General features: G+C 44.9%; 1 protein-coding gene across 3 annotated transcripts in view; it reads left to right on the top strand.

Moving 5' to 3' along the window:
- FOXK1 (forkhead box K1) overlaps positions 1 to 26643 on the top strand; it is a 54951-nt gene that overhangs the window by 14945 nt on the left and 13363 nt on the right. For all 3 annotated transcript variants that reach the window (XM_072982749.2, XM_072982751.2, XM_072982752.2), the window contains exon 2: positions 16588 to 16785. In XM_072982749.2, coding sequence (XP_072838850.2) covers positions 16588 to 16785 — 198 coding nt within the window. The remainder of the gene's footprint in view (positions 1 to 16587; positions 16786 to 26643) is intronic.

Below are 26643 nucleotides of genomic sequence, written 5' to 3'. Positions count from 1 at the left end.
ACGTCATTCCAGGCCTAGAAGGACCAGAAGGGGTTTGTGAATTTGAGAGATTTCTCTATCCTTTTGGTTCAGGGTAATTCTGCAGTTTTTGTGTGTTTGGGTTTTTTTTTTTCTTCTTCTCCTTCTTCCCAAAACTTCTGAGAGACCTCTGAGAGAGAGAGAGCATCTGGCTCCTTCAAAGAAAACTTCGGGATGATGAATGGCCCATTAAGAGAAAGTTGATGGTGTAGCAAGTGTGATTTACATAACAATTAAATTGATCGGCTGTATCCCACAAAGATGCCAATGCAGTCAATCTCCTTTGGAGATGTTGCTCTTACTTTCCTTCACAGAGTAGACTCTAGACAGGTTTGCCTTTTGCTATTCCGAAACTGGCAGAGAGGCGAGTGTGTAGATTCCTCCGCCCAAGTCATTGGAAGTACTACCGTGTCTGGCGATTAAGGCATGCATTTTGTTTCAAAGAATCCATACTTTGTTCTTCAACTGGAAAGACTCGTCTTTTTGTTATGCCTTCTGTGGAAATGGAAAGATTAGATGACACCCCGTCGTTGTTTGTTCTTGTGTAATAGATAAGGGCTGTAGACAAGAGGCATGGGATTTGATGTTTCCCCCACACACACACCATTGCTTCCAGAATTCAGCAGAAATTCCCCCATTTAGAATTCTGATAGTTTTTGCCAGAAGAATCCAGATTGAGGCATTTTGGGGCATATACCCAGTCTTTGCCAAGGTGGCTTCTGCAGAAGGCCATTAAAGCGTGGACAAGGATGAAGCCTTCTAAGCTCCGTGGGAACAACAAAGCATTAAGGGAGTGGTCTTTTTTTCTTGAGATATTCTAGAGCAGTGGTTCCCAACCTTGGGCCTCCAGATGTTCTTGGACTTCAACTCCCAGAAATCCTGGCCAGCAGAGGTGGTGGTGAAGACTTCTGGGAGTTACAGTCCAAGAACATATGGAGGCCCAAGGTTGGCAACCACTGCAGTCTAGAGGCCCTGATGAACAGAAAGACTACCGGACCGTAGTGCTTTGCTGTTCCCATGGAGCGTCAAAAGGGCTGTCTCACTTCACTGAAACCTTCAGATCTGGCTTCCAGCAAGGAAAGATTGGCATGTCATGGGAACAACCTCTTAGGCATTCAGAGGTTTGACCTGCTCCTTCTAACATTGCTGTCTTTACGAATCGGGCTGCTAAATCTGGACCTGTTTGCATACATTAATGGCAGATTTTTTTAAAAAAAATTAAATTGTGACTTAAATCAGTTTGATTTAAGTCAAATCCACCTTGCTTGCCAGTCAAAAATCTGAGAGTGTTCAGCTTAAACTATGTGTAAGAATAGGAAAGAATAGGGTGGAAAGATGCCTCTTATGTGCGTGCACACATACATATTCAACGCTGTCATAAGCATTTTTAAGAGACAGAGGACACCAGAGCATTGTAGCATGGAAAGGAGCAATCCCCCCCCCCCAGATTTCATGGAGGGCTTAGGGTTCATGATCCTTCATTTAAAGTTCCTACCATATATTAGACCACCCAAGCACTATTCTGCTTCCTCTCCCCCCCCCCTTCGTTGAGAGCCATTCATCCTTTACTCTTCTCTGGCTTGTTTAAATCTGTTTATTATTAAACTTTGTTCAAACAATGCAAGCCAAGACATATTGACACAGTGCAGTTTGGAAGGCAGATGATAGAAAATGCTGCTGGTGACAGTACTGCTCCCTTCCTTGTTTTGAGATGAAAAGATATTTGTTGGTTTACTGAAGGGCTGGGTTGGATCCTGCTACATCCCTTTTCAAACCGTGGTCTGTCTTGACCTCCTATGGTGGATCATCTTCAGCCTTCCGACCTCTGCTAAAGTGAAAGGTGTGTTGGGTATGACCAGAGTAATAGCTGGTAAAATCTTTCAGTCTCCATTTTGGTACACTACAGAAAATGAAGAAGAGGTGCAAACTTTAAAATGATGGCACCGTCCGTTATTCCTGGAGTCTACTGTTGAATAAGTCAAAGAAGCAACTTACTCGAAATGGCAATGCCTAGCTCAGTGCAATATTTGCTGGGGTGCCATAGCAAAGAACACTCTTGCTAGGTCCCGTGTTATACTTTAAGACGAGCCATTTATGGAGGTCTTTAGATGGAAATCCTCTTAAAATCACAAGACGAATTCTGCATATCATAAGAAGGAAATCTTCAAAGATGGTGCTATATATGTAGTAGTAGTAGTAGTAGTAGTAGTAACAACAACAACAACAACAACAACAAGAGTAATAATAATTGCACGCCATCAAGTCAATTCTGATTTATCATGGCCCTTTCCAGGGTTTTCTCGATAGTGAATAAACAGTAGTTTTATCCTTCCCTTCCTCTGGGGGGCAACCTTGGGACGGCGCAGCTTGCCCAAGGGTACCCAGGCTGGCTCTTCTGTTGGGATATATAGTGGGGGATGGATCTCCCAACCTCTGGCTCTGCAGACAGATAGATATATGACCAAGCTTCCTAGGCAGTTATAATTACACTTTTATCCCATTCCATCTCTGTTTTCTCATCTTAAAGTATTGTCATAAGGACTGGAAACAGATGTAGGGGTGTAGCCCTCAACAGGCACTCTTTGGTTCAGAAACTCCTCTTGTCCAAGCCCTGAAATTGGCATAGTTTGTCATCCTCCAAGGTATTCTTCAAGGCTCATTTACTGTCCTTCTCCACAAGGAACAGGGAGGGTCTAGGTAGAAATTGCCAAAAATATTTGGTGCATGTATAGATGCCGGGGTTATGATGGTTAGCCATTCTGTGTGCGCATGTGCATGCCTTGGGAAAGGATGCTGTTTTCAGCAAGGCAGAGGATGGCATCATCATTCATGACCCAAGACGTGTAAATATCATCTGCTGGTAGGCTGATGAAAAAGGAGATGGGTCATCCAAACCCAAGTTGTATGGGATCCAGTATTTGCAATGCAAAAATGCTGGTGGAATTTGGGTTCTGTAATTCCCATATACTGTTCGCTTTTGTTTTATTATTATGCATGCATTTGTAGTCTTAAATTTGCTGTTTGTTACCTGAGGTTGCTCCCTACATAAGCATTTGGGAGTATCAAGGATAGCCATGCTGGATCTGACTGAGGGCTTATCCAGTGTACAGGTCAATGTCCGATGTGAATGTCTGCTGGATCCTGCTGCTGCTTCTACCATCAGTGAACTACAGTATCCTTCTCCCCAAAAGCCAAGCCCAGGGTGGGGAGGGGATGATTAGCTGGGAAACCATCTACACCTGGTTTTTGGTTCTCCAGAGTGTCATAATGAGAGGGGATAGGGAAGAAGCCTTAGCTAGCATTAGCTACCCAAGTACACTGTTGGATCTTTGCCTTCCCCTTTAAAAACAGAAGCCCTGGTCACGTGGAACAATGATGAAAATTCCTTGTCTCTGTTTGCGTATATCTTCTTAGTGAGCATCCATGCAATGAACATCCTCTGTTATCCAGACTGTTTAGATGTCTGGCTATATGGGAACTTGTCTTCCTCTCTTTTCCTTGCCTGCGGTTCTCTGCCCCGTGCCCTGCAAAAGTCTTCTGTAGCTGCAGTATGAGGAACCAGGAAGCTAAACCAGAAGGAAGCTTGGCGCATCTTTGAAACCAGCAGTAGTACACCATGAGGATTATGAAGAAACATGCTGTTTTACAGCCACCACCTTTGTATAGCTCCTGTCCCTGGTTTATCTTTGTTTCAGTCACTTTTCCTCCGCTGTTTTGAACATCAAATGCTCACCCAGCGAACGTATTCTTACGCCTCGCCCTTGGCTAATACCAACACATTTTGTTCACAGGTTAAACCCACAAACACATATCAGAGTTGTGAATGAATGAAATGTTGAGAAATCGGCTTGGTTGTCTTGAAAACCGGATATAATCCTCTGATGCAATTACAGCATTTCCTCTTTTGTTCCCTTGCATTGCCATTGATGGATGAGCACCAGATCACGGCCAAATTATGATGTGTGTCTTTCAAAGAGCGATTGTTGTAACGGTCTTAGCTGAGTCATCCGCCCACAGTGCAAATGTTCCATCTTGAGAACTGCAGAAATGAAACCAATGTTCCCACCTCTGTTTGTTTTGGAAAATGTTGAGAGCTGGGCCTAGATTTCCAGCTTCTTCTCTGCTTTTGGGTAATTTGAGTCCATCTTTTGCCATGCTTTATTCTTTGCTATTTACAAGTAGAGATGTGCATTTTGGATTTCTTTTTTGACTATAGATCCCATAATTCTCCTTTCTAAGAGTCTAACCTGCAGGACCTTACAGACATCTAAATTGTGCTCACCTGGAGGCCCATCCGATAGGCCTCATTCCTTGGGTAAGGCCTAACTTCCTGTTTGAAAAGAAGCTGCCCCATTTATTGCCAGAAAGCTTCCTTTTCAAACAGGAAGTTAGGTCTATCCAAGGCATGAGGCCTGCCGGATGGGCCTCTCGGTGAGCATAATTTAAGCGCCTGTAAAGTCTGGGCCCTGCGTGGGAATCCCAGAAAGGAGAGTTATGGGATTTATAGTCCAAAAAAATCCAACATGTATATCCCTATTTATGAATATTTTTATATGACCTCTCAGCCCTGTTGTGGTCAGATTTGTGGAAGGGGAGATGCTGATGGTTGCAGGAAGAATGGAAACCTTCTTCTATATAAGTTTGCTATTTTGAGATCATTTTCTAGCCTTTCCTCCATGGGGTTTACCAAGATAAATGAGCCTGCTCGGAAATGTATTTCCTTCCTTCTTTGTTTTGCTGGCTGGTAAAAATACATGTTTTGGATGAAGAAGGTTCAGCATCTTTGAACCTGCTGGTAGGACTGGGAAGGCCTCAGTCTGAAGTCAGAACACCCATTCTTTTTATGGGCCATCAAATTGCTTCCAATTTATGATGGCTCTGTGAATTAGTGACCTCCAGAATCCAGTTTGGTTTCTCTCACTTTTCCGCTTTTTGCATTTTGGAAAAATGGGACGTGGTAGTGCTGCGGGTTAAACCGCTGAAGCCTCTGTGCTGCAAGGTCAGAAGACCAGCAGTTGTAAGATCGAAGCCATGCGACGAAGTGAGCCCCCGTCACTTGTCCCAGCTCCTGCCAACCTAGCCGCTCGAAAGCATGTAAAGATGCAAAAAGGCGAGTAGATAAATAGGTACCACCTCGGTGGGAAGGTAAACGGCATTCCGTGTCTAGTCACACTGGCCACGTGACCACGGAAAATTGTCTTCGGACAAACGCTGGCTCTATGGGTTGGAAACGGAGATGAGCACCGCCCCCTAGACAAATTGTCAAGGGGGACATTTCCCTTTTTTAGACCCCCCCCAAAATTGAACTGTATCAAAATTCTCACCCATTCCAAGCATGCATAGACAGAACTGTTCTGGGGAAATTCCTTGTCACTGATTTATTAACCCGCTGCACCCTACCCAACAAAACCTCAATTCAGTGTTCCCTTTAATGTTTTGCTTTGCATTCCCTGACACCCTTTTCTAGCCAGAACGGAGAAAAGGCACAAAGCAAGAAACAAACGTGCCCGTAAATCAGCCTAAGCCTTTAATGTATTGATTGATTGACCCCCTTTTGAAGCCCACGGGGCCGTGTTCTGCTTGGTCTCGCTTTGCTGCCCCCTTTTTCTCCCTTGGCTAACATCTGAAGCAATCAGAGTTGACTCATAAGGAGCTGCCATATTGAGCACACAGTACGAGAAGGAAGTTGGCTTGGATGGGTTTGGAGCAGATCTCATGGGAAGGAATCCTGGCGCGTACGTGAAGTGGGTGAACAAAAAGCAAAAAAACACCCCCAAGTCCGATTTTTACAAAGCAAAACGAAAAGGTCCCCCACCCTTTTGTAACCTGGCCCGATGCCTGAGAAGCCACTTGGATGTCCAACATCAAGGAGGAGATATGCCTAGAATGGGAGGATGGTAGGAGGAAACAGCTTTGTTTTGTGAAACTGTACGTGGATTGGGACTGCATATCTCCCTATGAGTCTCCTTGGGTTTAAAGATTTTCTCTCTGTGTGTGTTCGAACATCCTCATGGCGCACATCTGGTGAATCCATGCAAAAAGGCCTTTTTAGCAGTGGCGCCCAGCCTGTCAAGTGAGGGCAATGTTGGCTCCTTGCCTCTTGTTTTTTTCTCATTGGCTTCTAATTCAAGGCAGTTTTTGGTTCCTGAGGAAAGAGTTTTTGTTGATGAATATTTTAATTATTACCCTTTCTGCCGTACTTTTAAACTGTTTTGACAGGGGTCACGGCATTAGTTTGTTTCAACAGAAACAACGGCGCCGTGGCCTCTTGGATTTCTTTTGGCATAAGCTCTTCTGCATTACGATTTTCTTCTTCGGGGTTCTGAACCTGTGGATGGTAACTCGCAAAATCTCACACTGCAGTGAATGTATTAAATCTTGATGGTGGCACAATCCCTTTGCTTCTAAATGCATTAAAAATTCTTTGTTTTCTTTTTGAGTTGTTTTGACGCAGTGGTTGTGTACACAAAATTGCATTTTTGACTTAATTTTTCTTGGTTTCAGCAGAATTTGCTTGTAATATTTTGTCAGGCGCCTTGTGTCCCTATATTAGGAGAAAAGTAAGAAATAACACACACATACACACAATATATATACATAGAGTACATACATACATTACATACTGTACGGAGCAATGGTTCCCAACCTTGAGTCTCCAGATGTTCTTGAACTACAACTCCCATAAATTCCAGCCAGCACAGCTAGTGCTGAAGGCTTCTGGGAGTTTTCGTTCAAGAACATCTAGGGACCAAAGGTTGGGAACCAATAATGTAGATGGTGGCATAGAAGCAAGCTATCTGAAGAACTCATTTGAAGACCACATATTCCCTGAATGCTTCAAAGGGATACTTGGAACGTCGTGCTCATAACCAGCCTTTTTGTTTAAGTTTGCCCCGAAGTTGGTTTCTCACATCTGAGTACCAATCGTGGTTTATGGATCCATGAGAGCTTCACACAAGCCACCATATCATACTGGTTTCATGGTAGCTTGAAACAGCTAGCTTCTAATAAAGTGACTTTTCTGTCCTGGCTTATGCAAACACTTGAACTCTCAAATATTTGAGAAAGCTTTTTAGTAAACTTGGGTGGGAATTGCTTATTGCCTCTAACTTAAATGGCATTTAGAGAAGCATGGTGGTGGTGGTGGTGGTGGACACAGTCCTTAATTAGAGCTTGTGTGTGTTTAGTCGTGTCCGACTCTTCGTGACCCCATGGACCAGAGCACGCCAGGCCCAGAACTTAGGAAATCAGAATTCTGAGGTCTTCATACAAATATATTCACAGCTTGATAGAAGATACCTAAGCTGTACACAGTAACATGCTATGTTGTTTGGGATAACCAAAAAGAGGGGAAGCTCCTAAAATCTCACAACCAGCATTAACCACTGACTCGTGGTTTCACATACAGGTTTCACCAGGAAATGTTGCTAACTCAACATGCCTTTGATTTTTTTAAAAAATCATAATAGTGACACCTTAGCCATACTGTATGTACAAACTGGACCATTTAAAGCCAGGTATTTAAAGCTGGTATTCTCTTGGGGTTACCATGCATGCAATGGAAATCGAGGAGACTGGCGCAGCAACTTCTCAAGTTGCTGCTGTGCGTCCAGGAGCACGACACACAACCAACTGGGCGGCTTGCCAAATCGTTATCCACAACCTTTCCTTCCACGTGGACATTTCTGCGCAAGAGTGGTTTTGGAAAAGGAAGCCGTTGCTCCCCTATTTCAACACATCTGTTTTGTTAAGAACGAAAAGGTCTTGAGGCAAATACAAATATTTATTTAATTATTTATTATTTCATTCATTTAAAATATGTTTACCCCGCCTTTCTTCTTAAAAAAGGATTCAAGGCGGCCGGCATCATTAAAAGACACGATGTAAACGCTAAAAACGGTAGGTGCGCAAATATTAAGAAGGATCAAACGTTTTCCGCCCTAAAAACAGGAACAGATTTTATTTCCTTGTGGGTTTTTGTGGATTTCGAATTTGGACTTTTTTTGTCCTTGACTCAGAAAGGTGGCTGAAGGTCCCAACCAACCTCAGAGGGAAGCTTTGCTCCAATACAGGCTGTTAACTAGGAACAACATTGTTTTGGTTGAATTCTCTCCCGGAAGTTAAGGCTGTTTGCTTTGAGAATGTGTGTGTGTGTTTGCGTCTGAAATATTTGGCTCCACAACACTGTTATGACTTGTTTGGCTCCCGGAGTCATATGAAACCAGAGTGAGTTGATGCAGCGTTTCAGGAAGCGACCGTATTATTAAAGTCCTTTCCTTGCAAAATCTTGCATTTCCAATAACGAGGAGCCACAGCCGAGTGGCAGCCGCTGGAAAGGTCTGACGCTCTCCGATGGCTAAATATGGAATTGTGGCGCTTTTCCAACCCACTCTCACCTTTTCATGTTCCTTTCCTTACCTAATATCCCAGGAATGCCAGAGTGCCGTTGGGTATGACAGGAAAAACTCTCTCTCAAGACCAGTTTAATAGGAGACACTTCATAGGAAACGCTTCCGGTGATCTTACAGGGAACCTGAGAAAGGAGTGTCACACCCGTTTTTCATTGTCATGGTGCGCCTGAAATTCATTTTGAAAAAATAAAAGTATTGGGGGATGTTTTAAGGCAATTCAATGGAAAATTTTATTGACTTCATTTTTAAAAAAACACACTCTCTTGTTAAGTTTTCTCAAGAGTGACTCAAAGGTGTTGTTTTTGTCTTTTTTCCCCCACTGCCGTTTTGAAATCTTCTTTAATACCTGCAGACACTCCTTCGGCCATCACAAGGACGATGTTGAAATGATGCTAGTTTTGCACTATTTGGGGCTTGTTGGCGTTTTATTCTTCCGTTTTTAGTCCACGGGGCTTTTCCTACATTCTCAGATTCGTTATGTAGGTAACAGTGGTGCTGTTAGTTAGATTAGGTCTCTTAATACATTGGTGCCCCGCTTGACAGCAATAATCCGTTCCGTTAAAATCGCTGTACAGCAAAATTGTTGTCATGCGAACAAAAAACCCATTGGAATGCATTGAAAAGCAGTTAATGCATTCCAATGGGGAAATACGTCATCGTCCAGCAAAGATCGCCCATAGAGAACCACCGATCAGCTGTTTAAAATCGCTGTTTTGCGAAGCTTCTGTCCGGAAAACAGCCATTTTGAGAAGGGAAGCCATTTTGCAGAGCCAGAAAAATCACCGTTTTGCGAACAAATGGTTCGCGAAACAAGGACCTAATCAACGTAAAGCGAAAATCCCCCATAGGAAACATCGTTTTGTGATCGAAAAAAGTCATCATCAAGCAATTTCGTCCTTTAGCAGGGTAAGCGTCTAGCAGGGCACCACTGTAGTTTAATTTGCTTGGCATAGTTGTTTGCTTGGTATAGTTGTTTGGTATTGTCAGGTGAACCTGCAAAAGCATTATTCGGGGGGGGGGGGGCAGAATCTTGCTATTTCAATCTGTGTGAGGTTTGGCTGAATTCATCTTTCAGTCAGAATGCCTAATTTGTTTATTTACTGTATTTGCCTTCTTTTCTTTTCTTGAAACCCAGAAGAGACAAAATGTGCTTTGTGTTGTCGAATGTGTTTGGTGTCATGTGCTCTCACAGAAGGCCATGTGCCGTTTCCCAACGCTCTGAAGAGGATAATGAGATTGTTTTTGATTTGCCAGCTGATATGCGGCATCAGCATGATTTCCCTTCCCTATCGATGGAATCATCGTCTTAGCATTGAGTCTGATTCAACGCAGAACTAGGTGATGTAGTTCCTGGTGGAATGTGGATACCTCTGTCTCATTCAGATCGATTTTCAGGGCCTGTCAATGTGAATTTATTTGCTTATTCTTCAGAGTCCGTGCTTTTTGTTGCCCTTGTCCTCTGTCTTGCCAAATCTTGGCCAGTAAATAAGAACACCTTTACATCAAATGGTGGCTGGATAGGTCGTGATTTAGGCATCTGGCTGCAGGGCCAGAGGTTGGGAGTTTGATTCCTCAATGTGTCACCCTGTCAGAGGCAGGACTTGATGGTCTATAGCAGTGGTCCCCAACCTTGGGCCTCCAGATGTTCTTGGACTACAACTCCCAGAAGCCTTCACCACCACCTCTGCTGGCCATGATTTTTGGGAGTTGGAGTCCAAGAACATCTAGAGGCCCAAGGTTGGGGACCACTGGCCTATAGGGTTCCTTCCAGCTCTGCAGTTGAAAGAATAGACTCTACAAGTGTGCGAGCTAAGAAAATTGGAAGAACATTGGCCCAAATCCCATTGCCTAGCATAGTAAATCACACTAGGTTAGGCCTATTGAATCAATGGGGTTTTGGTGAGTTAAGCTCCCTGGATTCAAATAGGCCTGCTCTAACTGACTTAATTATACTAAAATGAGTCACTGTTAGAGTAGGCCCATTTGAATCCATGGAGCTTACAGAGGAGTTGACTCACCAGATCTCTGTTGATTCAGTAGACCTGTTCTAGTGCAATTTACTAAACTAAACAACAGGATTTTGACCAGTGTTCCTCTAATTTCATCAGCTCATGCACCTGTTCCACATACAGTCTATTCCTTCACTTATGAAGGAGTAAACCCACCAAATTCTCATTAATGGGCCTCTCTAGTGCAATTCACTAAGCTAAGCAACAGGATTTGGGCTACTGTGTGAATGCCCAGGACCAGCCAGAGAAGGGGTGTCTTTTGAAAACCCCAGCACTTTACTGGTGTGTGTATTAAGGATTCATCCCTTGATAGATCTCCAGCTGAGATCCCAATCCCTAAAATGGGACTCTAAATCCTTACAGGCTCTCTTGGTGCAAATATTTTTAAGGCTTGACTAATGGAAGATGTCTCTGGTAATCTACAGATGCCTTCTTATTTATATTGTTCTCTTTACAGTACATAGAGCCAAATGTGCTTTTAAAAAGGGGGGGAAGCAAAATAGATCCCTTCCCCCTTCCCCAATTCTGTTTTCTGATTTTGTCTTCTCTGCGATGGTTAATTTTAAAAAATAATACCTTCTTCAATTCCTTTTGATCCTCAGCTATATTCTCCATTACAGCTTTTTTTCTTGTTGGGTTTTGCATGTACTGTATGTCTTGCAGATGTTGTTGAATTTTGCATGGCCCTCAGAAGGGATTCACAAAGAAACCTTTATTTGCTTGCTTGCTTGCTCAGCTAGATAGCCAGCTATTTATTTATGCCATTTTTTTTTTATTGAAGTTGTTTGGGAAACAGTCTTTTGCCATTGGAACAGCTGAAACTCAATGACTTTGGGAGGTGGTGGGGGAAATGCATTTATTTAGAAATTTTTTAAAAAATGACTTCTAAAGAAGAAAAAACCCAGTAGTGTGATTATTTTAATAGTGTTGTTCTGATGTTGGAGCTTACATTCTTGTGGTTTTTTAAATTGAGGACTCTCTTATTGAAACGGTTATGCTTGTCTTTCACTGTTTTGCCACATGTTGAGTTCCTTTCGTTAATTTATGCATAAGGCTGTAAAATGCACTTGCTGCTTGTGAAATCTCTCGCTCTGTGTGTGTGTGTGTGTGTGTGTTTAGTGATAGGGCATACAAGTTCACAGTGCAGGGAGGAAGTCTGGAACTAGCAAATGTGAAATCAAGGCGGGATCAGATATAACCATTGGTATCTATGCCCTCTGATGGCTTGCACTGGCAGAGACATTGGTCCGAACGACCCTTGTGAATCCTTCCACCTCTGAAATTCGACAATACAGTGGTGCTTCGCTTGACAATGTTAATTCGTTCCAGCGAAATCGCTGTAGAGCGAAAACATCATAAAGCGAAAATAAAAAACCCATTGAAACGCATTAAAACCCGGTTAATGCGTTCCAATGGGCTAAAAACTCACAGTCCAGCGAAAATCCTCCATATAGCAGCCATTTTCGGTGCCTATATAGTGAGGAATCCGTCCTAGAAAACAGTGAGGGGCCATTTTGAAAGCCGGCGGCTATTTTGAAAGCCGACGATCAGCTGTTCGCTGATCGTCGTAATGCGAAAAATCAGTTCCCAAAACAGGGGACCTATCAACGTGAAGCGAAAAAACCCAATCTAAACATCGTTTTGCAATCAGTTTTGCGATTGCAAAAACTTCAACGTTAAGCGGATTCGTAGTTATGCGGGGCAATTGTCCAGCGGGGCATGACTGTACTGGTTTAATGTGTGGATTGGAATGGAGGTGTGCTCTGGATCTTGTACTGCTTTTATGTTGTCGTACATCACTGCTGGCTAGGGAATGGGATGTCCACATTTTTATTTATTACAGATACCTAAATTCTTCATGCCAAGATTTCTACTAACCTTACAGATACTTTAGAAACATCTAAATGAGGCTCACATGGGAGAAAGTCTTTGGGGCTGAATTAGCTTGACCGAGCTCCACCCACGTTTCCTTTTCCTGCCCAGATGTTGGGCGGAGCTTTCTGAGCAGGAAGTTAGGCAGAGCTAGGCCTAGCTAAGTCTTAGAGCCTTCCTGGTTAGGCCTTTTTCCCCAGGTGAGCCACAATTAAACATTTACAGTGGTGCCTCGCTAGGCAGTTACCCTGCATGACATTGACTTTTTGCGATCCCGCTATAGCGATTCGCAAAACAGTGATTCCTATGGGGGAATTTCGCTGGACAATGTTTGGTCCCTGCTTCGCAAACCAATTTTCGCTAGGCAATGATTTTGACCGCTCCCTCCGTGCTCACAAAACGGGTGTTTTCAGGACCTAAGCTTCGCAAAACAGCTGTTTAAACAGCTGATCGGCGGTTCGCAAAGCGGCTTTCCTATGGCCTCTGTTCGCTAGGTAGCGGCGATTCTTCCCCATTGGAATACATGAAACAGGTTTCAGTGCATTCCAATGGGGAAATGCTTTTCGCTAGACGATGATTTCGCTAAACAGCGATTTCAGTGGAAAGGATTGTCATCGTCTAGCGAGGCACCACTGTATAAGGTATCTGTAAGGGAGGTAGAACTCCCAGAATGGAGAATTGGGGTATCCATAGTCCAGAAAAATCTGAAAATCCCACCCTAGTGCTGGCCCATTGTCCTCACTGGGCTTTTGCTACCTAAAGGTCCGTGGGAGATGCTGCCTACATTTCGGCTTATGTGATGAGCAAACTAAATTTTACCCCAAGTTTGCTGCTATGGGATTTGTAACATTTACGTGCACCTCTCTGTGTATCCCGCCCAGAAGAAACCATGGGTTCTGATAGAAGGCAGTCAAGTTGCTAAGTGACCCTCAGCTCTGCGTCTAGCAAGTTTAGGAAGACTATTCCAGTCCACGTCAGCAGCGGTGGAATCTGAAACCTCTGAGCTAATTCTCCCCTCCCATTTTGGGAATTTGCTTTCGGCAAATAAACCTGCAACTTGCCCATCAGGTTGCGGATTTTGGACCTTCCGTGTTTCTACTCCACCAAGCTGTGCCGCGGTAACATCCAGCCCCGATGAAGACTCCTGCTGAGTCGGAAAGCTAGCATCTGTTTGTGAGATTCCAGTGTTCTAATACACCCAACCTTTGTCCTCAGGAATGGTGTCGCAAGACCGCGTGGCTGTTTTCTTTCATTTAGGAGTGGAGAGCCTAGAAGGCTTATTGTGAATTTTTTTCTCTCTGCTTGTAATTCGATTTTTGCAAAACAGTCACATATTCTGTGTAGCAATTGGAATAACTAATTTGAGATTGCTTAACAGGAAAGGATTGTGTGTCTTTTTTTAAAAAAGAGTTTTGCCCCTGGCATTCTTATCAGCAAGAAATTGGTCAGTCTACCCTTCCCTTTGGCCGCCGTCACCCGAAATCTCTCACAACTGGAATTTCAACCACGGCATTCTTTTAAAGTGCTTTTACCATTGGAGCGATGTCATAACCTTGGCCGCGCGCTCTTTGCAAGCCTGGCGCGCAAAAGGTATGGAAAATGGACTCGCCGGCTGTAACGTCCACCATAACTGTCCGTACTTTACGGCATGTTTGCTGATGGCGTGGCTGGTTACGGCCAGACGGAACTGCTGATGGAGACGAAATGGAGCAGGCCCAGACATTTCCTTGAAGGAAACTGCAGAGGGCTTGTTTTGATTTGATTTCGCTTTGTTTTGTTTTCGTTGTGTTGGGGGGGGGGGAAGAGTGCCTTTGGCACGATGGATGGAATTTAGAAACCAGGAATCTACCCGGCCTGAGGCGCCGTGTGTAATTTGAAAACACTTAAAAACTCAGGGCTGGTCTTGCTTGGCTCCTGGAAAATACCTAGAAGCGCTCAAAAATGGCAATCGTGGTGAATTTTCCTATCACTTATCACTGAATGAATACAGGTCTATGCCTCCCAAACAGGAAAAAAATGCTGTTGGATCAGTTCGCAAATAGAAAAACAATAGATTTTTAAAAAATCCTGATTGATCAAAACTATGGAGTTTATCATCAGAATAAATCATCGTCATCTTAGAAGGGCAGAGCGGGAAGGGACCCTGTGGATCATCCAGTCCAGCCCCTATCAAGGAGGCACAGCGGGGAATCGAACTGGCAACACCTCTGGCTCTGCAGCAAAAAGGCCTAACCCACTGAGCTATCCAGTGAATGTACAGTATTGTTAATTAAAGGTAAAGGTTCCCCTTGACATTTAGTCCTGTTGTGTCCGACTCTAGGGTGTGCGGTGCTCATCCCCGTCTCCAAGCCGTATAGCTAGCGCTTGTGCGTAGATAGTTTCCGTGGTCACGTAGCCAGCGTAACTAGACACAGAACGCCATTACCTTCCCACCGTGGTGGTACTTATTTATCTACTCACATTTAGATGCTTTCGAACGGCTAGTTTGGCAGGAGCTGGGACAAGCGACGGGAGCTCACTCCGTCACGTGGATTCAATCTTACGACGGCTGGTCTTCTGACCTTGCAGCACAGAGGCTTCTGCGGTTTAAACCCGCAGAGCCACCACGTCCCCCTGCTATTGTTATTTTTATTTACAGTATTTTCCCCCACCTTGTGTAATTTCCTTCAGAAGGACCCAAGGTGGCTTGTATCATTAAAAGACAGTGTTTAAGTCGATTGAGAATTGGGATCTAAATCTGAACACATAGGAGGGGGAAGGGTTGAGGTATTAAACACAAAGATAAAAATCTGACCCAGTCCAGGGGTTGTCCGTTTAGGCTAAAAGGAAAAAAGAGTTGATAGGTTGTGAGCATTCACAAAATGGAGATAGGCCATGAATGGTGAATTCCTCAGGGGTGCAACCTGACAGCACCACACCTCGAGGGGCGTTCTCCCACATTTGTAGCCTCCCATTTTGGATTGTAATTCAGTGTGGTTTCCGTCGCTATAACATCTGGACGGGGGTGAAGGTTGAAGTGTTCTGTTTCTTGAATAGAAATCAAGACCGAATACCTGAAAGAACAGGTGTTGTCTGGCATTTACATGTTACTAACAAAGGATGTACGTGTGGGTGTGAAACCTGGGCAGTGAAGAAAGCTGAGCGGGTTGGAGGGGGGGGAGAAATGGATCCATTTGAAATATGGTGCTGGAGGAGAGCTTTGCCAATACCTTGAACTGCCAAAGAAACAAATCAAGCCTGAACTCTCTCCAGAGGCAAAAATGATGAAACTGAGGCTCTCCTACTTTGGGCACATCCTGAGAAGGGAGGATTCTCTGGAAAAGACAATGATTTCTAGGAAAAGTTAGAGGCAGCAGGAAAAGAGGAACGCGAAATACGAGATGGGCTGACTCCCTCAAAGAAACCACAAGCTTGAGTTTTCAAGAGCTGAGCAAGGGCTGTTGAGGGCGGGACATTTTTGGAACATGCTTGTAGATGGTCTAGGGCAACGTGACAGCCCGTAGCAACAAACCACAAGTGATACCAAGCTGGGTCTATCTGGTGAGATGACCTCTTACCAGAAGTGTGCTCTAGAATGCTGTGTCTCTCACAGGCAACTGTCACACCCTTGTGGGCACCGACATCTGAAGAAGACCTCTATGGAGGACCTTCCTCATGGGCCATGCACTTGATAATGGCACAGTTCTGGGATATGGGATGGGCGCCTCATTGGCTAGACTGGCCTTCCATCGTTTAGGGCTTGAAAGAATAGCAGCCAAGCTTCCAGTTGGTCCTGGAAGCTGGCTCGTGCCTGCCACATCGAAAAACAACCCAACAGAGTGGTGTTTTCCAACCGAGAGGCAGATTGACGCTTCTTTCAGGATTATTTTCAAACAGCTCTCTCGTTGCTTATGGGGCCGTCGCGCGGAGGAGACCTTCGTATCCCACGAACAAGCGGTTTCCTTCCTTAGAAGCTTTGTTAATGATGCTCAGTGTGGTTTATGAAATGTTTTGCTTTCTGGGAGGGGAAGCAATGATGGCGCACAGAGGAAATCTACAAACATGCACGTCAATGTCGTTCTCACTGTGCTGCCACTTTAGAGCTGGCATCCACTTGCTCCTGTTTGCAGTGGTTAATCTCCGATCCCTGTCTTTTATGCCTGTGAACAGGCAGGCATCGTGAACACAATCCTTCCTTGCGGGCAAAGTTCTGTTCCCCGGCCAGTGTACCAAGCAAGGGTTTTTATGTCTACAGATCGTTGATTCCCTTCTCTCTCTCTCTCTCTTTCTTTCTTCAGGTGTACTTTGCGATTCCCTAGCACGGTCATCAAGATTCAGTTCACGTCGCTCTACCGTAGAGAGGAAGTGAACGAGGAAGCGTCGTCGCCTCCGCTTCGGCCCCTCTATCCTCGGATCTCGCCCCTTAAGATACACATCCCGGAGCCGGATCTCCGGAGCTTGGTCAGTCCCCTGCCTTCCCCCACTGGCACCATCAGGTAAAGGATCTGTGGGTAACCTGTCTGTATCTGTCATTGCTGTTTCCAGAACAGAACAAAACAAACACACCATCATATTTCAATCTGTCACTCAGTGGGCATATTTGCACACCATGATAAGCCATGGTTAACCATGCATTAACCATAGTTGGGGCATGCATAAGCCCTGAATTGCATTAACCATGGTTGGGGTGTGCATAAGCCATAAATTGCATTAACCATGGTTGGGACATGCATAAGCCATAAATTGTATTAAACATGGTTGGGGCATGCATAAGCCCTGAATTGCATTAACCATAGTTGGGGAATGCATAAGCCATAAATTGCATTAATCATGGTTGGGGTATGCATAATGCCTGAATTGCATTAACCATGGTTGGGGCATGCATAAGCCATAAATTGCATTAACCATGGTTGGGACATGCATAAGCCATAAATTTTATTAAACAAGGTTGGGGCATGCATAAGCCCTGAATTGCATTAATCATGGTTGGGGAATGCATAAGCCATAAATTGCATTAATCATGGTTGGGGTATGCATAAGGCCTGAATTGCATTAACCATGGTTGGGGCATGCATAAGCCCTGAATTGCATTAACCATGGTTGGGACGTGCATAAGCCCTGAATTGCATGAACCATAAGCCATAAATTGCACGGCAGGCAGCCCAACAAACCATTAATGATCATCCCCATTTCTCCTTCTCACCCAACCCTCTTTGCTGTCTCAATATGAGCAAGTGGGTTGAGAATCCAACATCAAGCCATAGGATTCAGTTGTCACAACAAGCCATGGTTTAAGCCAATGGTTCTCTGTCTTCCACATGTTCCATCCCACCAACCGCTCTTTTAGAAAATCTGAATTCCTATTATGAAACGAAACCCACTTGCCTTTGGCTTTTTATGTTTACAATATACGGTATGTCCTTTATATTAAGTTGATGATGCGGGGTAATGTGAAATCAAGATACCATATACAATGGTGCCCCGCATAGTGATGATAATCCGTGCAGCAAAAATCGCTGCAAAGCGATTTCGTCGCTATGCGAAAATAAAAAGCCCATAGGAATGCATTGAAACCCCTTCAATGTGTTCCTATGGGCTTAAAACTCACCTTTAAGCGAAAATCTTCCATACGGCTGCCATTTGAACTGCCCACTAAGCAAGGAATCCGGGTGAAAACACAGCAGGCGGCCATTTTTTTTAACCCGGCGGCCATTTTGGAACCGCCAATCAGCTATTGGAAAATCATTGCTATGCGATGATTGGTATGTGAAACAGGGTGCTGATCATCGCAAAGCAATTTTTTCCCATTAAAAACATTGCAATGTGATCGCAAAAACAATCGCAAAAAGTTTGTCGCTATGCAGATTCGTCATTAAACGGGGTGCCCGTTAAGCGAGGCACCACTGTACAGTGGACCCTCTACTTACGGAATTAATCCGTATTGGAACGGTGGCTGCAAGTCGAAAAGTCTGTAGGTTGAATCTCCATTGACCTACAATGCATTGAAAACCGATTAATCCCATAACTGCCAGTTTTTATTCTATTTTTGTTCCATTTTGGGTTTTTTATGGTCTGTAGGTCGATTCTCTGGCTGCAAGTCGAATCTAAATTTTGCGGCCAGAGAAGTCTGTAACTCGAAAAGTCTAAGTCGAGCCATCTGTAAGTCGAGGGTCCACTGTACCACTTTACAGTCACTTACTGGCATGCTGAAAGCTTACAGATGGAAGAGTATTAGTAAAGTTGGCAGAAGGAGGCACCTTACACTTCCAGAAGGATAAGTAGATAGCTGGAAAAGTGAATCCTTAGCCATTCTGAGGATGTTACCCCGCATGGATTCTTTTGGGGGTCCCACCAGTGTTATGTCTGCCACTGAGCCACTGGTTTAAATAGGTTAAGCCCAACCAAAATATTCGAATTACAACCTGTGGCAAACCATTGCATGTTTGCAGAGGCTGGGGCGTACCCGCCACATCAAACCAGATTTCTAGAAACCACGCCTGTGGCTTCTCATGTTGTGTGGATGCAGGAAGTGTGTTTTGATGCATGGTGCCAGCAGAATGCTTGTCATCAGGCTGGCAATGGAGGGGGGGGGCGGTACAAAGTGCCGGCATGTATTAAATGTGCTTAAGGAGGGGAATGGGGAAGGTGCAGACCTAATTCCTAGCCTGCCATGCCTCCCTCCTTTCTCATGGTTTTGGGGGTGGGGTGCTCCCCAGTCTTGCAGCCGTTTCCCCCATGAGCATAACATTTAATTTCACTCCTTCATTCATTCCTCATGAGAGTGAATAACAACCATGTGTTTAGATTGGGGGGGGGAGTAAGTGTGTGTGTGTGTGTGTGTGTGTGTGTGTGTTTTGCTGTTAATGATTGAACTTGCACTGCTGAACCCAACCTCTTGGCTGCTGCATCTCATTTGCCGTTTGCCTGCAGAAATTAACGAGGCCCATCACAGATCGTTACTCTGCCTTTACCCTCCGGTTTTATTTTTAATGTCACATAGTCACAGCTTCATTTCTTTGCCTGTTTTCTCAACCAGGCCCTCCCTTACATGGAAGAGACGTATTGTGGTTGGAATACACAGATTTTATGTGGAGAGGTTTGCCTCTAAATCACACTATGTATTAAACACTGCTTTTTAGTTGTTTGTCCCAGGATCACTGCGAGATGGGATTTAGTAGCCTTGGCGGGTGATCTGTCTGCCAGTGAAATATATATCTATTTTTTTTGTATGGTGTGGTATAACAACTAGATTGTTCAAACTGGGCTGGAGGGATCCGAGTTCGGATTTTACCGCAATGCATAAATGAAGTCTTATGCAGCACTTTCCGCCGGGAGGGAGGGTTTAACTTGGCATGGGATTTCTCTGTTTTGAAAAATAGTATCTCGGGACGGATAAGACAGTGGCGAACCCCTGAACGGGTCCACTCGAAAATGCCAGCAAAAAGCCCCTTTAAAGACGTGGCGGGAAAAGTAACGTTGGGAGAGGCGAAGAGGTCTCCGGCGGGACTTGAACCTTATCGTTGTGGCCCCGTCTTTGCAGAACGGGCTCCCGCTTGAGATTTGTCAGGCCTCCTCCGTTCCTTTAATAAGATGCTGAAGACCAAACTTTTCAAGGAAGTATTTAAAGACATCGTAGCTGCGGGATTCAGATTCACCCTCTACCACCATGATCTGGTTTGGGAGTATTTGTTGAGCTCTTAATTTTTAATTTTTATTTACGAGTGTCCTTTATTAAGGGGCGTTTCTTTTGATTTTTGTGGTTGGTTCGGGGTAGTTTTATATTTCCTATATTCATGAAGGCTTTCACAGCTGGGATCCGATGGTTGTTGTAGGTTTTTCGAGCTGTCTGGCCGTGTTCTGGAGGTGTTTCTTCTTAACGTTTTGCCAGTCTCTGTGCCCGGCATCTTCAGAGGACAGGAGTCAGAACTCTGTCTGTGCTCTGTTGCTGTTTGTGGGATATTTTGTGGGTCTGTCCCCCAAACTGCACCCGAGCACATACAGTTTATATTTACTTGTTTAACCACCTGGAGTATTGCATGTTATTAAGTCGGGCAGTGTGAAAATGACTGAATAAATAAACATAGTTTATCCCCTTTGCCCCACAAACGTGCATTACATACATCCATTATGATGAATTTTTCCTCCTGTTCCATTGTGTGGCTATTGAAATGCCGTCTCCAGCATCTTGTGGTTGCCTGGATGGGCATATTGGACCACTGGTATATAAGGCCACTTCTGATGTTTACTCTGCCCCTGGTTTAGCAGGTGGGTTTGAATTATGCAGAAACCGAAAGTGGAAGGTGCTTATTATTCTTTCAAAGGTTGTGCACAAAGTTTAATCAAAGCGGGGGGGGGGGAATGAGAGGAAGTTCTATTTTCAGTTTCTTTGAATAGTTGTGTTTGTGGTTTTACTTACACCCGCAACATGCTCTTTTTATTTATTTTATTGTTGATTGATGGATTTGATTTGTATCCTGCCTTTCTCTCCCAGTGGCGATCTGAGGCGGCATAAAAAAAAATCAAATGTCAGTTGAAACAAATGAATTACAGTGGTGCCCCACTTGACTACAATAATCTGTTCCAGGAAAATGGCTGTTAAACAAAATCGTTGTCAAGTGAAAAAAAACCCATTGGAATGCATTGAAAATCGGTTAATGCGTTCCAATGGGGGAAAATACCTGATTGTTCGGCAAAGATCCTCCATAGGGTGGCCATTTTACGATCCCTGTGTTGCCGATCAGCTGTTTTTAATCGTCGTCTAGCGAAAAAACGGTTCCCGAAGCAGGGACCGAAATGACGTAAAGTGAAAAAAAAACCATAGAAACATCATTTTGCGATCGCTATAGCGATCGCAAAAAAGTCATCGTAAAGTGATCTTGTCATCTAACGGGGTCGTCGTCAAGCGTGGCACCACTGTAAGATGAAAAACTACAACATGTACATATTTAAAACCTTTTTTAAAAAAAATGCTACATTTTAGAAGACAGCCATTTAGGATGGGATTTTCAGATAGAACTTACAGAATGAAGAATTATGGGATTTGTAGGCCAGGAAATCCAAAAATCCCATTCCCTCATGGCCACAATGCAATTCCTACCTTTCAGAATTGGGTTTTTATGTGATGTTGCATTCAAAAAGGGGGGGGGAGAAACAGACATTTAGAGCACTGGTTCTTAACCTTGGGTTACTCAGGAGTTTTGGACTGCAACTCCCAGAAGCCTTCACCACCAGCTGTCCTGACTGGGGTTTCTGGGAGTTGCAGTTCAAAAGCATCCGAGTAACAAAGTTAAGAACCACTGGTTTAGAGTAATCATTTATCTGCACTACAGTTCCCAAAATCCACCAGCCAACACAATCAGATTCCAGAACCTCTAGTCCAGAAAAATAGCTACTTTTTTTAAGGCCTGGGGAAAGACGTTGCCTTCAAATCCTGTTTTTTCTGCACACCTCTGATTGGCAGCTGTTTGAAACAGTAGATCATAGCCTGGAAGTAATGAGTTACAAGAAAGTTACATTTTGACATCCTGAGATTAATGAAGATCTATTTCAAAAGTAATGTACGTCTGTTACTTTCAAAATTATAGTATAGAAATAGCAAAAGTAACCCCATGAATATGAGTGACGTGCATTTCGAAAGTAAGATCACGGATTTGGGAAATGGGTCAGATGGGAGACACGTCTTGTCGTTATTATTTCTATCTGCTTTTAAAAGACTGGGATTCTCTTTGGCGTGGAATTCTTGGCATTTTTTTTCTCTCCAAAACACGGCCACAAAATGAAAACTAGACCTTCGTAACCGGTGAGGCCACGAGGGATGGAAAGTAAACTCGTGGGATTTCCGAAGGGGCTGCTGGACCAGATGGAATTTGGGGCCCGACCCAGGTTTTTGGCCACAACTCCCATCGTCCCCAGGCTTGGGAGAACGTCGAGCAGTCCCTCTCCCAGCCTCTGCACGGATCCGACAAGGCCTGTTTTATTCCCTCCTAAAGCTCTCGCCGCTTCGTCTCTTGACCCCCATCGCCGAAAAACCTTGGCTTTCCACCAGGGCTGACTTTTCTCCCCGGGCAAACTGGTTACACAGCCTTTTCCTGTCTCTTTGAGGAATGTCAACAATCCGTCCTCAGAAAAACGGGGTGGGCGGAGAGACGGGCGAAGGGTTTATCAGCCCTTTCCCCTCTGTTCCCCTACTCCCTTGGTGGGTCGGGAGAGGCTTGGTTTCCCCTGTGGTCTTGGTTTCCTCCCCTTGCGTGTCTCTCTCTCTCTCTGCTCGCTTTCTCTCCACCCTTCGGTGTCTTTCGCGCGCCTAATTTGGTGTGGGCTTTGCCTTGCCTTTCCCTGATAGGCCTGCCAGGAGGCCGGCTTTGTAGAGAGGCCCCAAATTAATTTCCTTTCTGGAAACCGGAGCCTGGTCGGCCCCCCTCCGTGGCTCCCCAGCTTTTCTGCATTTGCAGGGCCGGTTTCGCCGGTGTAAACAGGCCCCTGCAGAGCGAGGCACGGGTTCAAAACAAGCCGTCCCAGCCCGGCCCTGTTGACCCCCTGCTCCTCCTCTCTCGGCTAGCCTCTCTGTTGACTTCCCTGCTTGCTTCCTGCCAGCTTCTCTCTCACACACACACACAAACACAGAGACACATTTATTTTGGTTTCATGTCTCCGCCGCTTGCGTTTTTTTTCTTCGCACGCCCCCGTCGGTCAATTTCTTGTGTTTGGTTCTCCAAAAAGTTCATGCCCAGAGGAGGGTTGAGCATGAACGCAATCAAATAAAACCGACCCCCTTTGCCGGGTTGCGCCACGCAGAAGTGTACCCAAAGACGCTTTTGCATTTTTTTGGAAGGATCCGCCTCTTTCTCTGCCCCGTTTGCAATGTTTACAAAATCCCTCGTTGCTGTTTTCCGGCAGGAAGGGATGCGAAAGGGAAGGAAAAAAAAAAACACAAGAATAACACAGCTCCTGCAACATTTGGTGAAAAGTCTCAGTGCAAAACATTCAAGCCTTGTTTTGATTTTGACTTTTTACCCCCCCCCCTTTTTTTTTCCTTTTAAGTGCACTCTAAACTTTCCCTGCTTATACAATAGGGAGGGAGACGGCCCCGGGCCCTGGGGTGGAAAGCCAGTAGAAACATCCTGCCTCTGAGCTCATGTTTGACGAATACCACCAAAATAATCGCCTGTTTTGACAAGCCCCAAACATTTGTGGAGAATGTGACCTTGCGGGGTGGGCTGCAGAGTTTGAGAAGATACCTTTTTTAAAAAAAAGAAAAAAAAATCTACAGATCCCAGAATCCCCCAGTAAGCCTTCCGGGTGGTGGTGGGGGGTCTGTAGGGACAGGTAACATTTTGACTGCAAAGGTGTGGCTTATTCTCCTTCCTATGCACACCCTTGAGGGAGAAATTGAGGTGGTCCAAGGAGGGATTTCATCACACAGCCCTTAACTTCATGGACAGAAGATCAGAGTAACAGCCGCCGGTATGGACGTCTTGGAAAGGGAATTGGGGGCAAATTTGTGGAGGAGAAGGTGGTCCTGCAGCCACTGCCCATCGTGGTTGTGTGTTATCAGAGGCTGGGATACTAGGACACCACCAAGGCTCTTGAATTGCCCTCTTCTCGGCTGTCCATAGGAATCTGATTGTCTTTTCCAATGGACTAGATTGTCATCCGCCTCTTACGTTCTTGAACAGTGGTTCCCAACCTGGGGTCCCCAGGTATTCTTGGACTACAACTCCCAGAAATCCTGGCCAGCCCAAGCTCATGGTGAAGGACATTTTAGGCCAAGAACACCTAAGGGCCCAGGGTTGGGAACCACTGTGATGGTGATGTACTAGGATTCGGGAGTCAAGGGTTTGATCCCCGCTTGGCCAGGAAGACCTGCTGGGCATCGCAACGGGTGGAAACACTCCTTAATAATCATCACTGCCGGGATCATCCTCTTAGAACTTCAGAGCTGGAAGGGACCCTCTGGATCATCTAGTCCAGCCCCTGTGAAGGAGGCACAGTGGGGGAATCGAATGCGCCACCTCGGGCACCGCAGTCAGAGACCTCAACCACTGCAACTATCTCGCTTGCCTTGAAAGCCCCATTAAGGTCCTTGTAAGTCTGTTACTAGGCGGCCCCATAGCACACCACGTGAGCTCCTCCAAAAGTCCCCAGGAGATAACTATGGAAAGTTCCTTGTTTTTGGACGAAGTTCTCTGTCAACCTTCTCGCCAGCTGTCCTGAATGGGGGAGGAATTTGGGGCCACGTCTCCCAAAGCCTAAGTGTGTGTGTGTGTGTGTGTGTGTGTGTCTTTTTGCTTCCCTGCAAATGCATTTTTCCAGCCACAAGCAGCACGGGAGACAAGATGCTCCTCCTTCCTTCCTTCCTTTCCCCTTCTTGTTCCTTTCTTGCAGGAGGCTGGACGTTATTATAGCTGCTTTTAACTGGATTGTGGCTGCTCTACACTGAAGCGGCGTGGCTTCCAAAACCACATGAGTCCAAGGAACTGTTCTTGAATAGGAGAAATAAATCCACATGGTCGGAGTTGAACCTGATTGCACAAAAAGGGCGATAATCACGGCGTGCAAACCCGGAAAGGCTAGGAAGTGAGCGGGAATTGTCTCTTTTAAGTTTTCCAACTCCGTCTGTTTCTCTCTTCAAGGCACTAAATTGTCTCCCGTTTACATGGGAACAGAGCGTGGTTAGGGTAAGAGCCCTGCTGCTTGCCATGAAATATAGCGTGCTGTTCCAGCAGAATTCATGAATTATGTGGACTCTCTTTGGCGCAGGGCATTCTTGCTTTTGAATCAGAATTCACATCCTTCTAATCACGCTTTGTATTGTGACTGCAGTCTTTAAATTCCCTTCCCTCTCTGTTGTGAGGTCTGCTTCCCCCTAACTAAATGTTCAACCTGCAGCTTCCAGACATATGGACTCGGTCATTTTCCTAACTTTTTTCTTTCCCCCCATAATCTCCTGTTAACTAAAAGGCATAGTGCCGGGGTTCCCAACCTTGGGTCCCCAGATGTCATTGGGCTGCATCTCCCAGAAGCCCTTGCCAGCACAGCTAGTGGTGAAGGCTTCTGGGAGTTGCAGTCCAAGAACATCTGTGAAGACCCAGCAGGGTTGGGAGCCGCCGCCATAGAGGATATTATATCACTGGCTAACAGCGTTCGATTGCCCCTGAAAAAGAATCCCTCTTTCGGTTCCTTGCTGCTTCAACTTCGTCTTATTGTACACAAGTTGTGCACAAGCAGGAGTCAAAGAGGGGAGTCTTTAGTTACTGGCAATTTGCCTCCGCATAAGGACATTATTTCCCCTATGCTGGCCTAAATTACAGAATTGGATTTGGGTTGATTATGCTGCTTAAGGGACTCCTGGCGGCTCGTATATCAGTAAAACAAACGTACTGAAACAAAATACATAAACCATGAAAGAGCTGTTTGTAGTTATTCTAAATTAGATTGATTTTTTTTTTAAAAAAAAAAACTGTTCCAATGGAACTCTGTCTTGCTCTCAGTCCCCAAAGGAAGCCACAGACTGTGTCTGCGGAAGCTAAGCCGGGCATAACAAGTTGGAGATGGCTCGTTTATAGGGTCACTATAATATCAGAGGTGACTTGACCGCACAGGACAATAACAGTAAGTAATGCGAACCTGTTTAGGGATACAGATGCCCCATAGTAGCTGTTCATTACGATTTTTTGATCCAACGTAAACACATCATTTGTCATTAAATGAATGGAGCGATTTGTGGTAAGCTGGAAGTCTGTGTTACCCACTCTGAAGCCAAGACTGTCTGGCCGAGAGTAATTCACAGAGGGGGACTGTCCCCGTGTTGTAGCAGCAGCTGTATAAAACATCTGGATGTGCCCTGTGCAGACCACGGAGGATGTCCGCTTCGCTGGCACATGAGAAGCAGGAAAACGAAACTCTGCAGAGGCTCACTGCACACAGACATAGAGAGTGAAAAGTAGAAAATGAATTTAAATCCATTCAGTTTCAATTCTGAGCCTAGGCAACGAAGCAGATATGAATTTTGTTCTCTTGAAGGGTTTTTTTTTTTAATGTATATGCTTTGTCTCCAGAGGGGTGCTGAATTTTCTTTTCCAAAGGGTTTATGTATCTGTTTGTAATTTTGACTGTACGTTTGCTGTTTTTCATAATGCATGCCCAAATTTGATGCAGCCCTAATTAGAAACAGTATGTTTTGATGGAAACAGAACGGGAGTAGAGCTGCTTGGAGTCTCTTGCTTTAAAAAAAATGCTCCACAAAGCTGCTAAGAGTCCCAGCCGTTCTGTGGCTGGTGCGTGTCATGGACCCAGAGTTTGGGTCTCTGACTCAAACTTTCTGGTGGTCTTGGGTTGGCCATGATTCCGTGTAT

Source organism: Pogona vitticeps, chromosome 13 (assembly GCF_051106095.1).
Source record: "Pogona vitticeps strain Pit_001003342236 chromosome 13, PviZW2.1, whole genome shotgun sequence".
Taxonomy (NCBI): domain Eukaryota; kingdom Metazoa; phylum Chordata; class Lepidosauria; order Squamata; family Agamidae; genus Pogona; species Pogona vitticeps.
This window is presented reverse-complemented; position numbering and strand designations above follow the sequence as displayed.